This window comes from Oncorhynchus mykiss, chromosome 10, assembly GCF_057628025.1.
Source record: "Oncorhynchus mykiss isolate SJ-2025 chromosome 10, ASM5762802v1, whole genome shotgun sequence".
Lineage (NCBI taxonomy): Eukaryota > Metazoa > Chordata > Actinopteri > Salmoniformes > Salmonidae > Oncorhynchus > Oncorhynchus mykiss.
The window spans coordinates 139160-160657 of record NC_143031.1 but is presented as its reverse complement, the minus strand read 5'-3'; the positions used below and the strand labels follow the sequence as shown (position 1 = coordinate 160657).

The 21498-nt window shown below is 45.4% G+C and overlaps 1 protein-coding gene across 1 annotated transcript; it reads left to right on the top strand.

Annotated features, from left to right (window-relative positions):
- Positions 1–881: 881 nt before the first annotated feature.
- On the top strand, positions 882–21034 carry LOC110533227 (serine/arginine-rich splicing factor 1B). The gene is made up of 4 exons (XM_021617304.3): positions 882–1285; positions 14620–14816; positions 15200–15372; positions 18670–21034. Exons 1-4 carry the CDS (start codon positions 1074–1076, stop codon positions 18853–18855), a joined length of 768 nt encoding a protein of 255 aa, XP_021472979.1. The 5' UTR covers positions 882–1073; the 3' UTR covers positions 18856–21034.
- Positions 21035–21498: the final 464 nt, after the last annotated feature.

Genomic DNA, 21498 nt, shown 5'->3' with positions numbered 1-21498 from the left:
TGAAACCACTGGAGGCAGGGGGATGTTGAATGTTCATGTTTTTACTTACACGTCTCTTGCACTGTAATAACAGGGTTTGGATTGTTTTTAATGTATTTATGTTTGGAAAGACGCATCACTAAAAGCCCATTTATGCTTGATCCGAAAGTGTGGTCGGAGGCGCAATATAGATTGTATGAAGCAATTGCGGAGCCTCCGGTGGCCAAATTGAGCTCCGCACCACATTACCGTGCGCATCAAATAATAGAGGCTTTATTTTTGTTGCCGTTCTATAAGAATTCCCCCTTGTTCTGCCACCAATTTCCTCCAAAAGAGAACGAGGTGGCCAGAGTATGGGTTGTACAGAGCATTTCATGTGCAGCAGCTGTGAAAAGGGTTGAGAACTTGAATGGTGCACCAGAGGAGTCGAGTCCGAGGTAGTTGATAGGCCTACACTGCAGGATGCAGGGGTTGCCTTTCACCAGCAGGATCCTGATATTTTAAAGGTTAAGAAGGTGGACGTTGTGGCATTTATAGCTGTGGTAATTAATGACACTGCCAAGGTGGACAGAAAGTCCAGGAAGATAGAAATCCTAGTGATTGCTGCTGAGCGGTTCCGTGCGCTGAAAGATTTCACAGCAAAGGAGTTACATGGAATATTGGCTAAAGCAGTCCCATCCTCTCAGGTCCTAGAGCCTGTGGGAGTTTTGTTTGTTTTGGCAATGTAAAATTTTATTAGGGCGGATGAAGTTAGTATCACTTACGTATGGATAAAAAAAAAACAGGGTTTCAAACCGTCCAGTTGATTGCGACAATAGACCGTTTTGTGTGCAGTCCACCATAAACTCCAAAGAAGAAGCAGCCAACTTGGGCGCATCGCCCATGGCGCAGGTTCCAAAGACACGCGAGATCTCGGCGCCATTTTGATAAATCAGCGAGAGTTGCGGGAATATTTCTAAATTAGCTTGCTAACTCTGTGCGCCGTTCACGATTGATTTAGATAATAGATAGCTTGATATTTTTACAGCCATTTGTTATATACAGTTACACGGCTTTTTTTCCAGTTAGCTAGCTAGGTAAGTAGTAATCTTCGGATGTCGGGGGATAATATGTCGGGCGGCGGGAGCGTGGTTCGTGGCCCAGCGGGAAACAACGACTGTCGGATCTACGTGGGTAACCTGCCGCCTGATATTCGCACTAAAGACGTGGAGGACGTGTTCTACAAGTACGGAGCGATCCGGGATATCGACTTGAAGAACCGGAGAGGAGGACCGCCGTTCGCTTTCGTGGAATTCGAGGACCCCAGGTAGCTAGTTAACGATGCTAACGTTAGCCGCTTTTACAACTCTAACAGCTCGGCGGCAGGTTGCCTAGCCGTTAACAGTGTTGGGCCAGTAACCGGGAAGGTTAGTTCATTGTGGAAGGTTAGTTCATTATGTGGGTCGCTAAATTACTTAATATGTAAAAGTAAACGGCCCTAGTTAGCTTCCTCCCACAACAAGGGGTTCTGTATCAGCCCATGCAATAAACATACTGTCTGTTGGGACACTGGGCTGACAGAAAATGATCACACTACTATATCCGATTAAACTCAATGATTTATGATGGTAAATCGTTGAGTTTAGTCTGCTGGTATCGGCCAAATGTCCCAGTAGAATCCCATGTTACGGGACGAAACTAGAACAGCCCCAGAAAGATTTTGGTGCTTTAGCAATATAGCTACCTCGTGTTGTGTTAGAGACTGAGGTTAACTGGCAATGCGCGAGGAACCATCCGATTAATGTTCAATAGCAGAGGGGCCGTGGACCTTTGGGAGGCGGTGAAACAAGTTCAACTTTAACCCTTTATTCAAATCGGTATGGGCGAGGGGACGGTCTAAATTTATACTGTTACACCAGCAGATACCGCTGGGCGATGACCAATCACATTGAGGGGTTCCCATGACGAATTTGGCAGCATGGGACCCAGTAGTGTAGCTTTATCATGACGGGCCCCTATCACCACCCATATTTCCCATAAAATTAAAATAATTTTGTTGGTAAGGCTGTGCAGCACGTGGTCAGAAATTAACCCGTGTAAATCCATCAGCACCACGGAAAGCACAAAGCGGTAAAAAAAACACCCTATTTGATCTGCAAATAATAGGCAATAGCCTATATTATAAAACATAAATATAAAGATCAATCTCTTGACAGAAACACAGCTAATGACCCAGTACATGTTCCCCGATGTTATGCATGGAGGCAAAACTGACATACCGGTATTTCAAACGAGTACCTCCTGCAGAGGGCCTGTAGCAAAAACATCAGCAAATCAATGAAGTGGAGCATTCAAACAGATTGCTTAGATGGCAGCATGCCTTTAAACAGTATATGATGTGTATGTGCTTAGTATTATTCTTAAAGCCTAGTTAAATTAATTGGCTATGATGACAATGGAATGGCTCAGCAGCCCTGCACCAAAACATGGTTTCCAAAGACAGATCCAGCATAGTCGTAGATTGACAAGAAATGTAAATTCATCTCAATAAACCTTGATTCATATAGGCTGTCTGGGTAGCATGTCCTGTAAAAATAAAAGCTTAATCACTCATTTGATTGGTATTCAACGGGCCTTCCGCTCTCCATGGTCCTGATGTTTTCAATGGACAGAATGGCCAAACCACTGTCTCTCCTGTCCCATGCTGCTACTCAGGTATGATTTAATTATCTTCAGTTTGGGAAAGGAGTGCTCGGCACTGGCTCCCATTACAGGCAGTCATAAAAAGGAGCATCGCTGTAACCACTTCCCCAAATGTAGCAGTGACTGAATTGTAATCCACAATGAGCATCTTGGCCAGGTCTTTCACTGTAGTGTGCTTTGCTATTTCCTTCTTAAAACAGACCCTGAAATAGAGTAATTTGCCAGGGAAGCTTGCTGATATACAGTTCCTTGCAAAAGTATTTCATTTTTTTCTTCTTCATTTAACCAGGTAGGCCAGTTGAGAACGAGTTCTCATTTACAACTGCGACCTGGCCAAGATAAAGCAAAGCAGTGCGACAAGAACACAGAGTTGCACATAAACAAATGTACAGTCAATCACACATTAGAAAATAAAAATATAAAAAATCTGTGTTTAGTGTGTGCAAATGTAGAAGAGTAGGAAGGGGAGGTAAGGCAATAAATAGGCCATAGAGGCAAAATAATTACAATTTATCATTAATACTGGAGTGACAGATGTGCAGATGATGATGTGCAAGTAGGGATACTGAGGTGCAAGAGGGTAAGTAATAATATGGGGATGAAGTAGTTGGGTGTGCTATTTACAGATTGTCTGTGTACAGGTACAGTGATCGGTAAGCTGCTCAGACAGCTGATGCTTAAGGTTAGAAAGGGAGATATAAGACTCCAGCTTCAGAGATTTTTGCGATTCGTTCCAGTCATTGGTATTCACCCCCCTTGTCGTTTTTCCTATTTTGTTGCATTACAATCTTTAATTTAAATTGTTTTTTTATTTGGATTTCATGTAATGGACATACACAAAATAGTCCAAATTGGTCAAGGGAAATGAAAAAAATTACTTGTTTAAAAAAATTATAACTGGAAAAGTGGTGGGTACATATGTATTCACCCCCTTTTCTATGAAGCCCCCTAAATAAGATCTGGTGTAACCAATTACCCTCAGAAGTCACATAATTAGTTAAATAAAGTCCACCTGTGTGCAATCTAAGTGTCACATGATCTCAGTATATATACACCGGTTCTGAAAGGCCCCAGAGTCTGCAACACCACGAAGCAAGCGGCGGCACTATGAAGACAAAGGAGCTCTCCAAACACGTCAGGGGCAAAGTTGTGGAGAAGTATAGATCAGGGTTGGGTTATAAAAAATATCAGGAACGTTGAACATCTGACAAGCATCATAAATCCATCGTTAAAAAATGGAAAGAATATGGCACCACAACAAACCTGTCAAGAGAGGGCCGCCCACCAAAACTCACGGACCTGGCAAGGAGGGCATTAATCAGAGGCAACAAAGAGACCAAAGATAACCCTGAAGGAGCTGCAAAGCTCCACAGTTTAGATTGGAGTATCTGTCCATAGGACCACTTTAAGCCGTACGCTCCACAGTGCTGGGCTTTACAGAAGAGTGGCAAGAAAAAAATAAGCAAACACGTTTGGTGTTCGCCAAAAGGCATATGGGAGACTCCCCAAAGATATGGAAGAAGGTACTCTGGTCAGATGAGACTAAAATTGAGCTTTTTGGCCATCAAGGAAAATGCTATGTCTGACGCAAACCCAACACCTCTCATCACACGAGAACACCATCCCCACAGTGAAGAGTGGTGGCAGCAGCATGGTGTGGGGATATTTTCCACCAGCAGGGACTGGGAAACTGGTCAGAATTGAAGGAATGATGGATGACGCTAAATACAGGGAAATTCTTGAAGGAAACCTGTTTCAGTCTTTCAGAGATTTGAGACTGGGGTGGAGGTTCACCATCCAGCAGGACAAGACCCTAAGGGTACTGCTAAATTAACACTTGAGTGGTTTAAGGGAAACATTTATGTCTTGGAATGGCCTAGTCATGTCTTAATCCAATTGAGAATCTGTGGTATGACTTAAAGATTGCTGTACACAAGCGGAACCCATCCAACTTGAAGGAGCTGGAGCAGTTTTGCCTTGAAGAATGGGCAAAAATTCCAGTGGTAAGATGTGCCAAGCTTATTGCCAATCTATTTTAATTCCAGGTTGTAAGGCAACAATATAGGAAAAATGCCAAGGGGGGTGAATACTTTCGTAAACCACTGTATCTGCTGTAATGTTCAGCCAGCCGGCTGGCGGTCTCGTAGAGCACATCATCATCTGCGTTGGCCAGGGTAGTAGGATGGATGGAGTCAAACAGACTCAATGTTGCCTGCAGACTTTTAAATCTGTTTGACAGCTGGTGGATCAGGATGTCAAGGTTTGCATTAAAGACGTTGACTATTAAACAGTCGCCCGTCCTCCCATATCTCATCAAAATGATGCCTCGCCTTCTCAGAGTCTCTTCAAATGCGTTCTGAGCTCCCCATTTGTCGTCAAGGGTCTTTGCCAGGTTAAGATATGTGCATTGCGCAGCGCACAAAACGCATCAACGGCAAGCGGCTCTTTTTTCAGACATTCTGGCCTGCACACCCTAGACCCCGCTCATGTTAGCCGCTCCATCATACCCCTACCCAGGTCATTTAGAAATATCCAGCCCGTTATCCTCTATGCTGCCCAGGACATTTAGAAATATCCAGCCTGCTATCCTCTATGCTGCCCAGGACATTTTGAAATATCCAGCCTGCTATCCTCTATGCTGCCCAGGACATTTAGAAATATCCAGCCTGCTATCCTTTATGCTGCCCAGGACATTTAGAAATATCCAGCCTGCTATCCTCTATGCTGCCCAGGACATTTAGAAATATCCAGCCTGCTATCCTCTATGCTGCCCAGGACATTTAGAAATATCCAGCCTGCTATCCTCTATGCTGCCCAGGACATTTAGAAATATCCAGCCTGCTATCCTTTATGCTGCCCAGGACATTTAGAAATATCCAGCCTGCTATCCTTTATGCTGCCCAGGACATTTAGAAATATCCAGCCTGCTATCCTTTATGCTGCCCAGGACATTTAGAAATATCCAGCCTGCTATCCTCTATGCTGCCCAGGACATTTAGAAATATCCAGCCTGCTATCCTCTATGCTGCCCAGGACATTTAGAAATATCCAGCCTGCTATCCTTTATGCTGCCCAGGACATTTAGAAATATCCAGCCTGCTATCCTTTATGCTGCCCAGGACATTTAGAAATATCCAGCCTGCTATCCTTTATGCTGCCCAGGACATTTATAAATATCCAGCCTGCTATCCTCTATGCTGCCCAGGACATTTAGAAATATCCAGCCTGCTATCCTCTATGCTGCCCAGGACATTTAGAAATATCCAGCCTGCTATCCTTTATGCTGCCCAGTACATTTAGAAATATCCAGCCTGCTATCCTCTATGCTGCCCAGGACATTTAGAAATATCCAGCTATCATCTATGCTGCCCAGGACATTTAGAAATATCCAGCCTGCTATCCTCTATGCTGCCCAGGACATTTAGAAATATCCAGCCTGCTATCCTCTATGCTGCCCAGGACATTTAGAAATATCCAGCTATCCTCTATGCTGCCCAGGACATTTAGAAATATCCAGCCTGCTATCCTTTATGCTGCCCAGGACATTTAGAAATATCCAGCCTGCTATCCTCTATGCTGCCCAGGACATTTATAAATATCCAGCCTGCTATCCTCTATGCTGCCCAGGACATTTAGAAATATCCAGCTATCCTCTGCTGCCCAGGACATTTAGAAATATCCAGCTATCATCTATGCTGCCCAGGATTTTATGTTGAAGCTCAGCTGTTGTGTCAGCAGTCTCCAGAAATCCCCGAAACGACTCTGTGATGGTCAGATCTGTGGCGACATTATTTGCACTATCACTCTCACATAGCGATAAACTCGGCTGAACTGGTCTACTTTGGATACGTCTGGTGTCCATAATTTTTAGAACAAAATGGGGCTTCCTGCATCTCCCTGAATGTCACACTTCACTCGCTCGGCTAAGATATAAATCAGCTCTTTCAGAACTAGGTCGTAAAATGACAGCAGTTCAATTATACTTACAATATTCTCACTGTTGACCTGCCCCAGCTTTTCACAGTACTCTCTGAACACTAAATTACATGATGCAAGTGTGAAAGTTACATTAACTATGCGCTCCAACACCTGTTGCCAGGGATTTTCTGCATTACGCACGCCTCTCCATTTCTGCGTCAATAGTGACATTGAGCTTCCATTGCTCATATACCAAACAGGCACCCATGTGAATCTGGGATGTCTCATGACATGCTATTTTGGATATTAGATGGCGCCAATCTCTCACCCCATTCACCCACTCATCAGAGAAGAAAAGATCACTCCGATCTCCAAACAGCCAGTAAGGATCACAATACGCGCAATCAAGCTTGTCTGAATAACAGCCATGTACGTGGTAATTAGATTCCAGCCTTTCGTCATGGGAATGGGCCAGTAGGCTTACACGAGCCTAATGCAATAACGTGCCGTTTAACTTCTGCATCCACATTTGTTGCATAATGCCCCCTGTCAGTTGGATAGGTAAAAAGGCCGTCGGTCCCACTTCCACCTGTTTCTTCAGCCGTCACGATTCTATCCTCTCCCTGCTCCTCTTCCTCCCCACCCGGCCCGGGGATGTCGGGCCTGACTTGTGCTCAGGGTCGTATCCGCCGATACCTGACAACCTGTATCCTCCTCTGTCAAAGTTGCTTCTTCTGGCACGATGGAACAACTTGGCCTTGGCTCACTTGACCTGCTAAAAGCTGCTGCTGGCGATGATAAACCTACATCCTCTTCTGGTCCTGCTACATTGCTTGTGCTGATAAACCTACATCATCTTCTGGTCCTGCTACATTGCTTGTGCTGATAAACCTACATCCTCTTCTGGTCCCGCTACATTGCTTGTGCTGATTAACCTACATCCTCTTCTGGTCCCGCTACATTGCTTGTGCTGATTAACCTACATCCTCTTCTGGTCCCGCTACATTGCTTGCGCTGATAAACCTACATCCTCTTCTGGTCCCGCTACATTGCTTATGCTGATAAACCTACATCCTCTTCTGGTCCCGCTACATTGCTGGCGATGATAAATCTACATCCTCTTCTGGTCCCACTACATTGCTTGTGCTGATAAATCTACGTCCTCTTCTGGTTCCCGCTACATTGCTGGCGATGATAAACCTACATCCTCTTCTGGTCCTGCTACATTTCTTGTTTTAGCAATGGCTGCACTTGAACTGCGTTTGAAAAAGGAATCTAATTTCACTAATATTGATACCACTTTTGCTTTCTCATTTTTGGCCTTCCTCTTTTGGGTGCCACTTTTATGTTGATACATTGCAGATTTTTACATCAGTAATTTTCTATTCTTGACTTTCTCTATTTTTTTTCCCGGCTGTTGTCTCTTGATAGCTAGCTCAACTGTTGCTTAAAACGATGACAGAAACAATAACACTTTGGAGAGTATTTGCACAATGAATTCCAGAATGCATTTCATTATCTTAACATGGTATTAAAACTATTGAATATTATGATTTTATTTAGCAAATTCATTTGATTTATTGTCATCAATACACTAAAATATCATGCTGACTTATGTAGTGACAGAAAAAACATTTTGTTGGTGAAACCATCAGTGGGATCATTTATCATATAGCCTAGGTTAAGCACCTGCTGAAGCTACGCCACTGATTGGATCCAAGGCTCGAGACTTTATTCAGCAAAGATGTCCAGCAACAACACTGGGATGGAAGCAAATGTAAGTAATTATAACGTCATACCGATCATGCAAAAAATGTACAGTTGAGAGGAATATGTTAGTTAATGTAGAGACAAATGATTATGCATGTTTTTTGGTCATTAAGTAAATTGACAAAAATCGCTATTTTAAAAAGCTAGCTGATTAGCTAACATTAGCCAGCTAGCTTGGTAGCTTTAACGCTGGGCGATAACCAACCACAGTGGTTGGCGTAGGAGTCCTGCTAGAATGTATTCCGTTCTGTTAAAAATATAAAGTTTAGTTTCATCAATCAACATTACGTTATTTCAATGTGTGTCCATCGCTAGCTTTAACAAGAGCAATGGATGAGAAATGGATCATTGCTGTGATGGGGTTCCCAGAACTCTGGTGGCACCCTTTTTATCTGTAGAGAGGCAAACGGAATGCAGTGTGGAGGAATGTGGCGGAAGTCATTGGTGTCCCTGGTGGGTTTCATAAAATATCATAATGTTTATGTCAATATTAAATATAATGTCAATATTAGCTAGCTGTCTAGCTAGATGGCTGGCAAGCTAACTAGCTTTAAACTTCAGCTAGCATAGCCGATTTTATTGACTTTAAGACACTCTGAATGGCGTCAATGAAGCCTATGGATTGAGTAGAATATAATGTAACTTTATGGTGCCAAGGATGCAAGTCGTATATAACTACATGTAGTTGTTACCAAGCATGAGTTCCCCACATTGTAGTCTATATAATATATTCACTGATCATGTAGTCTATTCTCTGTGTTACATGCCATTGAGTTTCAGATATCACCTTGCATTTACATTTCATTCTTCTGTGAGAACATATGATCAATCTATTACCATAATAAGATTAATTTAGATCATATAATACACCTGGTAAAATATACAGTAAATACAATTTGATAATGTAATAGTGACATTTAATGAATTGTGTTTTTCACCAGTTTTCATTAGAGGAATTTTGCAGGAGAAAGTGGAAGAAACGAGGAGAAGGAGTGGGGCAGGAGCAGTGCAACACCGGTCATGGCGCTTCATGGCTGTCATGAGTTTACTCAACCCCTTTCTTGAGTCCCGCCACACCACTTCCATCATGGCTGAAGGGGTAAGGGGAGCAACTGACAGCCTTGGAGCTCCAGGAGAAGGACAGGGAGAGAAGTAGCAGCGGCAGGAAGAAGAGGAGGAGTAGCAGCGGCAGGAAGAAGAGGAGGAGGAGGAGCGGCAGGAGGAGGAGGAGCGGCAGGAGGAGGAGGAGCGGTGGCAGGAGGAGGAGGAGCGGTGGCAGGAGGAGGAGGAGCGGTGGCAGGAGGAGGAGGAGGAGCAGAGGCAGGAGGAGGAGCAGCGGCGGCAGGAGGAGGAGCAGAGGCGGCAGGAGGAGGAGGAGCAGAGGCAGGAGGAGGAGCAGCAGCGGCAGGAGGGGGAGCAGCGGCAGGAGGAGGAGGAAGAGGAGGAGGAGCGGCAGCGTCAGGAAGAGGAGGAGCGGCAGGAAGAGGAGGAGGAGCGGCAGGAAGAGGAGCAGGAGCGGCAGGAGGAGGAGGAGGAGCGGCAGGAGGAGGAGGAGGAGCGGCAGGAGGAGGAGCGGGAGGAGGAGGAGGAGCGGCGGCGGCAGGAAGAGGAGGAGGGGCAGCAGCGGCAGCAAGAGGAGGAGGAGGAGCAGCAGCAGCGGCAGGAGGAGGAGGAGCGCCAGGAAGAGAAGTAGCAGCTGCAGGAGGAAAAGGAGGAGGAGCGAGAGGAGGAGGAGCGTCAGGAAGAGGAGGAGAAGTAGCAGCAGTAGGAACGGCAGGAAGAGAAGTAGCAGCTGCAGGAGGAAAAGGAGGAGGAGCGAGAGAAGGAGGAGCGTCAGGAAGAGGAGGAGAAGTAGCAGCAGTAGGAACGGCAGGAAGAGAAGTAGCAGCTGCAGGAGGAAAAGGAGGAGGAGTGGCAAAGAGAAAATGCGGGAGAGACGGAGGAGAAGCCTCAGCATCAGAGACGAGAAGTGATGGAAGTGGTCAACCACAAGCAACTCTGTGCTCCCTCCCAGTGCTGAGCCACAAGCCTCTGTAAAGAAACCAATGACTCTTTTTGAGAAGAGCTTGTAGTAGCAAGGAAGGCATCAGATGGTCCACCGTCACCACCACCCACCCAGGCCTGTCTGGATGAGGACAAGCTTTAAAAAAACTTACTCCCATCCATGAAAAGCGTGACCATTGTCAAAAAAGCAGCCGTCATGTTCCACACCCATAGAATGTTTGCTGAGGGTAATGGTTACAGAATCAATGTTAGTTTAAAGAACCTTTCGTTGTACATAGTGTTGTCTGGCACAAGTTGTTGCCAGGGAACCGCACCCTCCTTGGAGAAGTAGGATGTGAAGGTGTCCCGAAAACGGATGGTCTCCCGGGCAGCGTTGTTGGCCCCCAACGGATGGTCTCCCGGGCAGCGTTGTTGGCCTCATCCTGGCAACATCCTGCAGAGCAGCAGACTTTTTCTCTGAAATATAAAATATATTTTGATTTGTTTAACAGGTGTGGAGTTGGTGTGTCCTTGCTTTTGACTGGTACTGTGTGTGCATGAAATGTACAGTATGGAAAACATGTCTAAGTCAGTGGAATAAACCTAGTAAGTATGGAACCTAGTAATGAATGGATTGGCAAGATTTTGGTACTGTCAACCTTCGAAGGTTAGTAGGAAAGTTAATATTTAAACCACTTAAATACAGCGCATTCGGAAAGTTTTCAGACCACTTATTTTTTTTATTTTTTCCACACTTTTATTTGACCAGGTAAGCTAGTTGAGAACAAGTTCTCATTTGTAACTGAGACCTGGCCAAGATAAAGTCCCCCCTTATCTCAGCTCGCTGGTCACCATAGCATCTCCCACCTGTAGCACACGCTCCAGCAGGTATATCTCTCTAGTCACCCCCAAAACCAATTCTTTCTTTGGCCGCCTCTCTTTCCAGTTCTCTGCTGCCAATGACTGGAACGAACTACAAAAATCTCTGAAACTGGAAACGCTTATCTCCCTCACTAGCTTTAAGCACCAACTGTCAGAGCAGCTCACAGATTACTGCACCTGTACATAGCCCACCTATAATTTAGCCCTATCAACTACCTCTTTCCCAACTGTATTTAATTTATTTATTTATTTTGCTCCTTTGCACCCCATTATTTTTATTTCTACTTTGCACATTCTTCCATTGCAAAACTACCATTCCAGTGTTTTACTTGCTATATTGTATTTACCTTGCCACCATGGCCTTTTTTGCCTTTACCTCCCTTCTCACCTCATTTGCTCACATTGTATATAGACTTGTTTATACTTTATTATTGACTGTATGTTTGTTTTACTCCATGTGTAACTCTGTGTTGTTGTATCTGTCGAACTGCTTTGCTTTATCTTGGCCAGGTCGCAATTGTAAATGAGAACTTGTTCTCAACTTGCCTACCTGGTTAAATAAAGGTAAAAAAAAATAAAGCATAGCAGTTCGACACAAACAACAACACAGAGTTACACATGGAATAAACAAAACATACAGTCAATAATACAATAGAAAAAAAGAGTGCAAATTAGGTCAAATAAGGGAGTTAAGGCAATAAATAGGCCATGGTGGCGAAGTAATTACAATATGGCAATTAAACACTGGAATTGAAGATGAATGTGCAAGTAGAGATACTGTGGTGCAAAAGGAGCAAAATAAATAAATACAGTATGGGGGTGAGGTAGATAGATAGGCTATGAACAGGTGCAGTGATCTGAGCTGCTCTGATAGCTGGTTTTTAAAGTTAGTGAGGGAGATGGGAATCTCCAGCTTCAGTGATTTTTGCAGTTCGTTCCAGTCAGTGGCAGCGAGCTGAGATAGGGCGGAGCTTTACCTAGCAGAGACTTGTAGATAACCTGTAGCCAGTGGGTTTGGCGACGAGTATGAAGCAAGGGCCAGCCAACGAGAGCATATAGGTCGCAGTGGTGAGTAGTGTTTGGGGCTTTAGTGGCAAAACGATTGGCACTGTGATAGACTTCATCCAGTTTGCTGAGTAGAGTGTTGGAGGCTACTTTATAGATGACATCGCCGAAGTCAAGGATTGGTAGGATGGTCAGTTTTACGAGGGTATGTTTGGCAGCATGAGTGAAGGAAGCTTTGTTGCGAAATAAGAAGCCGATTCTAGATTTAATTTTTGATTGGAGATGCTTAATGTGAGTCTGGAAGGAGAGTTTACAGTCTAGCCAGACACCTAGGTATTTGTAGTTATCCAGGTATTCAGAGTCCGAGCCGTCCAGAGTAGTGATGCTGGATGGGCGGGCAGGTGCAGGCAATGATCGGTTGAATAGCATGCATTTAGTTTTATTTGCGTTTAAGAGCAGTTGGAGGCCACGGAAGGAGTGTTGTATGACATTGAAGCTCGTCTGGAGGTTAGTTAACACAGTGTCCAAGGAGGGGCCAGAAGTATACAGAATGGTGTTGCCTGCGTAGAGGTGGATCAGAGAATCACCAGCAGCAAGAGCGACATCATTGATATATACAGAGAAGAGAGTCGGCCCGAGAATTAAAACCTGTGGCACCCCCATAGAGACTGCCAGAGGTCCGGACAACAGGCCCTCCGATTTGACACACAGCTCTATCAGAGAAGTAGTTGGTGAACCAGGCGAGGCAATCAATAAGAATGTGGTGATTTGACAGAGTCGAAAGCCTTGGCCAGGTCGATGAATACAGCTGCACAGTATTCGGTTATGATATCGTTAAGGACCTTGAGCGTCGCTGAGGTGCACCCATGACCAGCTCGGAAACCAGATTGCATAGCGGAGAAGGTACGATGTGATTCAAAATGGTCAGTAATCTGTTTGTTAACTTGGCTTTCGAAGACCTTAGAGATGCAGGGTAGGATAGATATAGGTCTGTAGCAGTTTGGGTCTAGTGTCTCCCCATTCGAAGATGGGGATGACCGCGGCAGCTTTCCAATCTTTGGGAATCTCAGACGATACAAAAGAGAGGTTGAACAAGCTAGTAATAGGGCTTGCAACAATTTTGGCAGATAATTTTAGAAAGAGAGGGTTAGCCCGGCTGATTTGTAGGGGTCCAGATTTCTCCTTTACCACATTTTGTTGCGTTACAGCCTTATTCTAAAATTGATCAAATAAAACATTTTCATCAATCTACACACACTACCCCATAATGACAAAGTGAAAAACAGGTTATTAGATTTTTGCAAATTTAAACTGTCAACTCTGGGCCCTTTTTATAGACAGGTGTGTGCTTTTCCAAATCATGTCCAATCAATTGAATTTACCACAGGTGGACTCCAAGTTGCAGAAACATCTCAAGGATGACCAATGGAAACAGGATGCACCTGAGCTCAATTTCAAGTCTCATAGAAAAGGGTATTCAGACTTATCTAAATAAGGTGTTTCTGTTTTGCAGGTTTTATTAGTTTGCAAACATTTCTAAAAACCTGTTTATGGGGTATGTTGATGCCATTATGGGGTGTGGTGATGCCATTATGGGGTGTATGGTGTGTAGTATGATGAGGAAAATTTATTTGATCAATTTTAGAATACAGCTGTAACGTAACAATGTGGAAAAGGGTAAGGGTTCTGAATACTTTCCGAATGCTCTGTACATGCTTTTATTTGGGTTTCCATGCAAAGCACATGATTTGATGTTTCTTTAAACCTGCAGCTAGTTACTTGAAATGAGACACATAATCATACCAAAACATGTTTCAACAGTTGAATTCATTGGCAGAGATTGAAGGTGCCAACAAATGTTATAGTCATCATAAGAATGTTTTACTGTCATGTACAAAAAATCTGCTCCTCCCTCGACGGGGCTCGATCAACTTCACGTTTTTGGGCATTGGCCCACCACCTACTGGTCCGGTCCACAGAGAGACTGGTGGTAAACTGGTCACCTACTGGTCCGGTCCACAGAGAGACTGGTGGTAAACTGGTCACCTACTGGTCCGGTCCACAGAGAGACTGGTGGTAAACTGGTCACCTACTGGTCCTGTCCACAGAGAGACTGGTGGTAAACTGGTCACCTACTGGTCCGGTCCACAGAGAGACTGGTGGTAAACTGGTCACCTACTGGTCCGGTCCACAGAGAGACTGGTGGTAAACTGGTCACCTACTGGTCCGGTCAACAGAGTAAAGCAGAAGAACACTGCTGCTCAGCCAAGGCCATATTCAACACCTGTGGAATGTCCTGTTCAGAGGAGCTTACGGTGCAGGCAGAGGGAAGTAGCTAACTGGAACAATCTCAACCTAACTGTGTCTGTGTGTGTCTATCTATTTGTGTGTGTGTCCCAGGGATGCTGATGATGCGGTGCACGGTCGTGATGGTTATGACTACGATGGTTACCGTCTCCGGGTGGAGTTCCCCCGTAGTGGTCGTGGCGGGGGGAGAGGGGGGATGGGCGGTGGAAGGGGCGGGGGTGACGGTGGAGGACCCAGAGGAAGATATGGACCTCCATCACGACGCTCTGAGTACCGGGTCATCGTCTCCGGTCAGTGTGTGGCTTAGCTCTGTGTTTGTGTCTGGTTCGACTGTCTGCATGGTGGTCTCTCCCCTAGCGGTAGCTGGCAGGACCCCGTCTTTACTGTGCTGTCCTCCTCCCTCCTCTCCAGGTCTCCTGTCTTTACTGTGTTGCCCCTCTACCACCACCTCCTCCCTCCTCTCCAGGTCTCCTCCTGTCTTTACTGTGCTGTCCTCCTCTCCAGGTCTCCTCCTGTCTTTACTGTGCTGTCCTCCTCTCCAGGTCTCCTCCTGTCTTTACTGTGCTGTCCTCCTCTCCAGGTCTCCTCCTGTCTTTACTGTGCTGTCCTCCTCTCCAGGTCTCCTCCTGTCTTTACTGTGTTGCCCCTCTACCACCTCCTCCTCCCTCTCCAGGTCTCCCCTCTAGTGGTAGCTGGCAGGACCTAAAGGACCACATGCGCGAGGCAGGTGATGTATGTTACGCTGACGTGTTCCGGGACGGTACCGGCGTGGTGGAGTTCGTACGCAAGGAGGACATGACCTACGCTGTCCGCAAGCTGGACAACACCAAGTTCCGCTCCCACGAGGTAGGTCAAGGGTTAGAGGTCGGGTTGGGCTGGAATCCAAGGAATAAGACATGGTCTGTGTCCCAGAAGGCATCCTGTTCTCTAAGTCAGGGATCATCAACAAATTACAAATCATTTGTAGTCTGTAAATTGACTGCTAGAAACACATACCTATATTACATTTGGGTAACACTTTACTTGACACCCAGCATATAACACTGTTATAACCATGTCATATGTCATAACGGTTAACAGCTTGTCATAACCTGTTTTATAATATGATCATAACACTGTCATGACATATATTTACACCTGCCGTGACATACTGTACATGTCAGAAGTTTGGACACACCTACTCATTCCAGGGTTTTTCTTTTATTTTGACTTTTCTATTATTGTAGAATAATAGTGAAGACATCAGAACTATGAAATAACACATGGAATCATGTAGTAACCAAAAAAAGTGTTAAAACTAAATATATTTTATGTATTTGAGATTCTTCAAATAGCCGCCCTTTGCCTTGATGACAGCTTTGCACACTTGGCATTCTCTAAGTAGGCAAATATTTAGTAGGAAACTACTTTGCCGTTGTTCAAATCAAATGTATTTATATAGCCCTTCGTACATCAGCTGATATCTCAAAGTGCTGTACAGAAACCCAGCCTAAAACCTCAAACAGCAAGCAATGCAGGTGTAGAAGCACGGTGGCTAGGAAAAACTCCCTAGAAAGGCCAAAACCTAGGAAGAAACCTTAAGAGGAACCAGGCTATGTGGGGTGGCCAGTCCTCTTCTGGCTGTGCCGGGTGGAGATTATAACAGAACATGGCCAAGATGTTCAAATGTTCATGAATGACCAGCATGGTCCAATAATAATAATAATAATAATAATAATAAGGCAGAACAGTTGAAACTGGAGCAGCAGCACAGCCAGGTGGACTGGGGACAGCAAGGAGTCATCATGTCAGGTAGTCCTGAGGCATGGTCCTAGGGCGCAGGTCCTCCGAGAGAGAGAAAGAAAGAGAGAATTAGAGAGAGCACACTTAAATTCACACAGGACACCGAATAGGACAGGAGAAGTACTCCAGATATAACAAACTGACCCTAGCCCCCCGACACAAACTACTGCAGCATAAATACTGGAGGCTGAGACAGGAGGGGTCAGGAGACACTGTGGCCCCATCCGAGGACACCCCCGGACAGGGCCAAACAGGAAGGATATAACCCCACCCACTTTGCCAAAGCACAGCCCCCACACCACTAGAGGGATATATTCAACCACCAACTTACCATCCTGAGACAAGGCTGAGTGGGTTGAGTGGGTTGAGTCACTGACAAAGATCTCTGCCACGGCACAACCCACGGGGGGGGGGGGCGCCAACCCAGACAGGATGATCACAACCATCAGTGACTCAACCCACTCAGGTGACACACCCCTCCCAGGGACGGTATGAGAGAGCCCCAATAAGCCAATAAGCCAGTGACTCAGCCCCTGTAATAGGGTTAGAGGCAGAGAATCCCAGTGGAAAGAGGGGAACCGGCCAGGCAGAGACAACAAGGGCGGTTCGTTGCTCCAGAGCCTTTCCGTTCACCTTCCCACTCCTGGGCCAGACTACACTCAATCATATGACCCACTGAAGAGATGAGTCTTCAGTAAAGACTTAAAGGTTGAGACCGAGTTTGCGTCTCTGACATGGGTAGGCAGACCGTTCCATAAAAATTGAGCTCTATAGGAGAAGGCCCTGCCTCCAGCTGTTTGCTTAGAAATTCTAGGGACAATTAGGAGGCCTGCGTCTTGTGACCGTAGCGTACGTGTAGGTATGTACCCCAGGACCAAATCAGAGAGATAGGTAGGAGCAAGCCCATGTAATGCTTTGTAGGTTAGCAGTAAAACCTTGAAATCAGCCCTTGCTTTGACAGGAAGCCAGTGTAGGGAGGCTAGCACTGGAGTAATATGATCAATTTTTTTGGTTCTAGTCAGGATTCTAGCAGCCGTATTTAGCACTAACTGAAGTTTATTTAGTGCTTTATCCGGGTAGCCGGAAAGTAGAGCATTGCAGTAGTCTAGCCTAGAAGTGACAAAAGCATGGATTAATTTTTCTGCATCATTTTTGGACAAAGTTTCTGATTTTTGCAATGTTACGTAGATGGAAAAAAGCTGTCCTTGAAATGGTCTTGATATATTCTTCAAAAGAGAGATCAGGGTCCAGAGTAATGCTGAGGTCCTTCACAGTTTTATTTGAGACGACTGTACAACCATTAAGATTAATTGTCAAATTCAACAGAAGATCTCTTTGTTTCTTGGGACCTAGAACAAGCATCTCTGTTTTGTCCGAGTTTAAAAGTAGAAAGTTTGCAGCCATCCACTTCCTTATGTCTGAAACACATGCTTCTAGCGAGGGCAATTTTGGGGCTTCACCATGTTTCATTGAAATGTACAGCTAGCTGTGTGTCATCCGCATAGCAGTGAAAGTTAACATTATGTTTTCGAATGACATCCACAAGAGGTAAAATATATAGTGAAAACAATTGTTGTTATCATGTCGTCACATTTACTTTAGGCAGATGGCAATATTGTCAATAGCTAGCAATGTTAACATTAGCTAGCTAAAATCCAGTGTTTTCCCCAAAAATCTGAGCTAGCTAGCTAATGTTATTCTCCATCTCAAGTCATTCTGGCAACATCAAAATTATGACAAAAGATGTTCAGACTTTTTTTTAAACAAAAATATATAAACGAAACATTTTCAACGATTTTACTGAGTTACAGTTCATATCAGGAAATCAGTCAATTTAAATAAATAAATTAGGCCTTAATCTATGGATTTCACATGACTGGGCAAGAGCGTAGCCATGGGTGGGCTGGGGGCGTAGGCCCACCCACTGGGGAGGCAGGCCCTGTTTATCAGTGAGTTTTTCAACCCACAAAAGGTGCACCTGTGTAATGATTATGCTATTTAATCAGCTTCTTGATATGCCACACCTGTCAGGTGGATGGATTATCTTGGCAAAGGAGAAATGCTCACTAACAGGGATGTAAACAGATTTGTAAGAAATAATATTTTTGTGCCTATGGAACATTTCTGGTATCTTTTATTTCAGCACATGAAACATGGGACCAACACTTTACATGTTGCGGTTGTATTTTTGTTCAGTATAATTATTTGCCTTGTTGTGAAATGTTATTGTATTTCCAAGCCACTGTATAAAATGTTCATCAGCGCTCATTGAGGATGCATTGAGTAGCTCAGTTGGGCATCAGTCCTAAAACACATTTTCAAAACTAGAACGTGTGTGTGTGTGTGTGTGTGTGTGTGTAGGGAGAGACTGCCTACGTGCGTGTGAAGGTGGATGGACCTCGCAGCCCCAGTTACGGACGCTCCCGCTCTCGTAGCCGTAGCAACGGGCGTAGCAACAGCCGCTCACGCAGCTTCTCACCGCCGCGACGCAGCCGGGCCTCTCCACGCTACTCGCCACGACACTCACGCTCCCGCTCCCGCACCTAGATACACACACCTCCAGGAACCCCAGCCCAGCAGACCCCAGCCCAGGGAGAGGGATGTGAGATCATCAGACCAGGAGACTCAAGACAGACGCCCTCCGGTGGATCTTCTAATGCGTTACATCATTCTACCGTTCTGCTGTTCTTCTTGCCTCGCCTTCCTCTTCTTGTTCTTCTTCCCCTCCCTCTGTTCTTTCATCCCCTTGTTTTTGGTCTAGTTTGCCACAGATGTTATTCTATTTTTTTTTTATTCATGATCTCTGTTCTCTTTTGTATCTGCCCCCCCTCCTCCATCTGCCTCTTGTCTCTTTACAGTCCTGCACTCCCATCTCCTTGTCCCCCTCCTATCTCTTCTCTCGCTCCCGCTCCCCACTCTCTTTGTCTTGGTGTTATGGCTGCTGGGGGGTAAGGGAAGGTGTCATGCTGTATGGAGGGATGGGGTGGAAACGGGAAAGAGGGAGGTTTTTTCTTTTGTGTTGATGGAGGGATGGTTTGATTGTGTTCTGATAGGCTTTTGGGACACAGGAACAGAGTCTGAATTGGCTCGGAAACAGGAAACAGTTTATATTAGCATTAACAGGAGGATGAGGAGTCAAATAACCAGCCAATGCTATGACGACAGTCTTTCACCCAAATAGCTTTCCGACCTGTTCATTTTTATGATCCAGTTATAACTGTTAATGAATGTTTTAAAACGGCAGCCTGTACTTTACTGTAAACTCAATACACAAGTTTTTAGCTTTCGCCCTTCCCTCTCCTTCCTTCTCTCTCTCTCCTCTCCTTCCTTGGGTCCCCCCCTCTCTCTCCTTCCTTGGGTCCCCCCTCTCTCTCCTTCCTTGGGTCCCCTCCTCTCTCTCCTTCCTTGGGTCCCCCCCTCTCTCTCTCTCCTTCCTTGGGTCCCCCCCTCTCTCTCCTCCTTCCTTGGGTTACCCCCCTCTCTCTCCTCCTTCCTTGGGTTACCCCCCTCTCTCTCCTCCTTCCTTGGGTTACCCCCCTCTCTCTCCTCCTTCCTTGGGTTACCCCCCTCTCTCTCCTCCTTCCTTGGGTCCCCCGCTCTCTCTCCTCCTTCCTTGGGTCCCCCCCTCTCTCTCCTCCTTCCTTCCTTGGGTCCCCCCCTCTCTCTCCTCCTTCCTTCCTTGGGTCCCCCCCTCTCTCTCCTCCTTCCTTCCTTGGGTCCCCACCTCTCTCTCCTCTCCTTCCTTGGGTCCCCTCCTCTCTCCTCTCCTTCCTTGGGTCCCCACCTCTCTCTCCTTATTTCCTCTCCTTCCTCTGGTTTTCTATACACTTGCTTGTCAGAGCATAGCATGCCTCCTTTTCATCCACACTGGTGACAGTTTTTTGTATCATTTATTTTTTTATTTTTTTTAATATACTAAATATTTACTATAAAATAGTGTGTCTAATGGCATCACTGATTGGTTGGTTGTAGAGTCAGATAACTTGTTTTTAAATTCAGGCAAGTCTTTTTTCATAGCTGACAGTCTGTTTATAGTGTGGCGTTTGCTGTATCAGGCGGAGTGATTCTAACCTGTTACTCCTTCCCTCTCTGTTGGTTTTGGGATCTGTCTCAAGGAGGGCTGTGATTGGAGGAGGGCTCTCTGTCTCCCCATCCCGGAGCCAATCAGACCATCAGGATCAGAGCAGGATTCAGGATTAGGATTAATGATGGAGAGAAAGGAAACCCGGATCGGGACCCCGGCCCCAGTCCACTGGAACCTATAAACTAGACCTTACTCAATTGGCTCTAAAACACACTAAATTCAGTTTTTAGTATTTTTTTCCCATGTGGAACCTCCAGCACCCGTCTGGGATCCAGTAGTTTTTTGGGTTTAAAAGAGGAGCTCAAAGCTGGGAGCAAAACCAGGAGTCTCAGGATGGAGGCGCGCGCGTAAGGAGAGCGGTAACTAGAGTCTGGGAGGAGGGATCGAGGTGGCCGGGGGGGTGGGGGTGGTATGGGAGGAGGGATCGATGTGGTGGAGGGGGTTGAGGGAGGGTCTGGGAGAAGGGATCAATGTGGAGGGGGTTGAGGGAGGGTCTGGGAGAAGGGATCAATGTGGGGGGGATTGAGGGAGGGTCATGTTTTCTAAGGTTTCCTCAGTAAGTTATGAGGATGATGGGATTGTTTCTCCAGTTGGTCACTTTTAATGTTTCAGCTCTTTCAATAAAGTCTGCCTTCTACAGTAGCAACAGTGTCTCTGTTTCCCTGTTTCAGCAACATACACATGACAAACAACACTTCACATATGTACAACATATCACAGGACATCGTTCAAAGTTATAACAGACATATAGATCACTACTGTTAGTGTGGGGTTATGGTTTATAGTCTGTGTTAAGGAATCTGATGCTGGTTTGTTCTGCAGAGACATCTGTACCATCCATCCAGTAGCCACCGTGTTGTATTATAGACCTGTAGAATGATAGAGAAGTATCTTCAGACAGACAAACCATATCTAGAAATCTGTATCTAAGTATTTCACTGTAAGGTTTACACCTGTTGTATTCGGTGCATGTGACAAATAACATTTGATTTATTTGCCTCCCTGCCAGCCTGTCTGTCTGTCCGTCCCCTCTGCCGGACAAGGTATGTCGGCCTGTCTATCTACCACCTTTTTCCCAGCTGATCATAATTGTATCAGTTCGGGAT

Excerpts from the sequence above, each read along its gene's own strand:
- LOC110533227 (XM_021617304.3), top strand. The coding sequence starts at position 1,074 with ATGTCGGGGGATAATATGTCGGGCGGCGGGAGCGTGGTTCGTGGCCCA. Across the intron at positions 1,286-14,619 it reads GTGGAATTCGAGGACCCCAG|GGATGCTGATGATGCGGTGC; the intron begins GTAGCTAGTTAA and ends TGTGTGTCCCAG. Across the intron at positions 15,373-18,669 it reads CCAAGTTCCGCTCCCACGAG|GGAGAGACTGCCTACGTGCG; the intron begins GTAGGTCAAGGG and ends GTGTGTGTGTAG.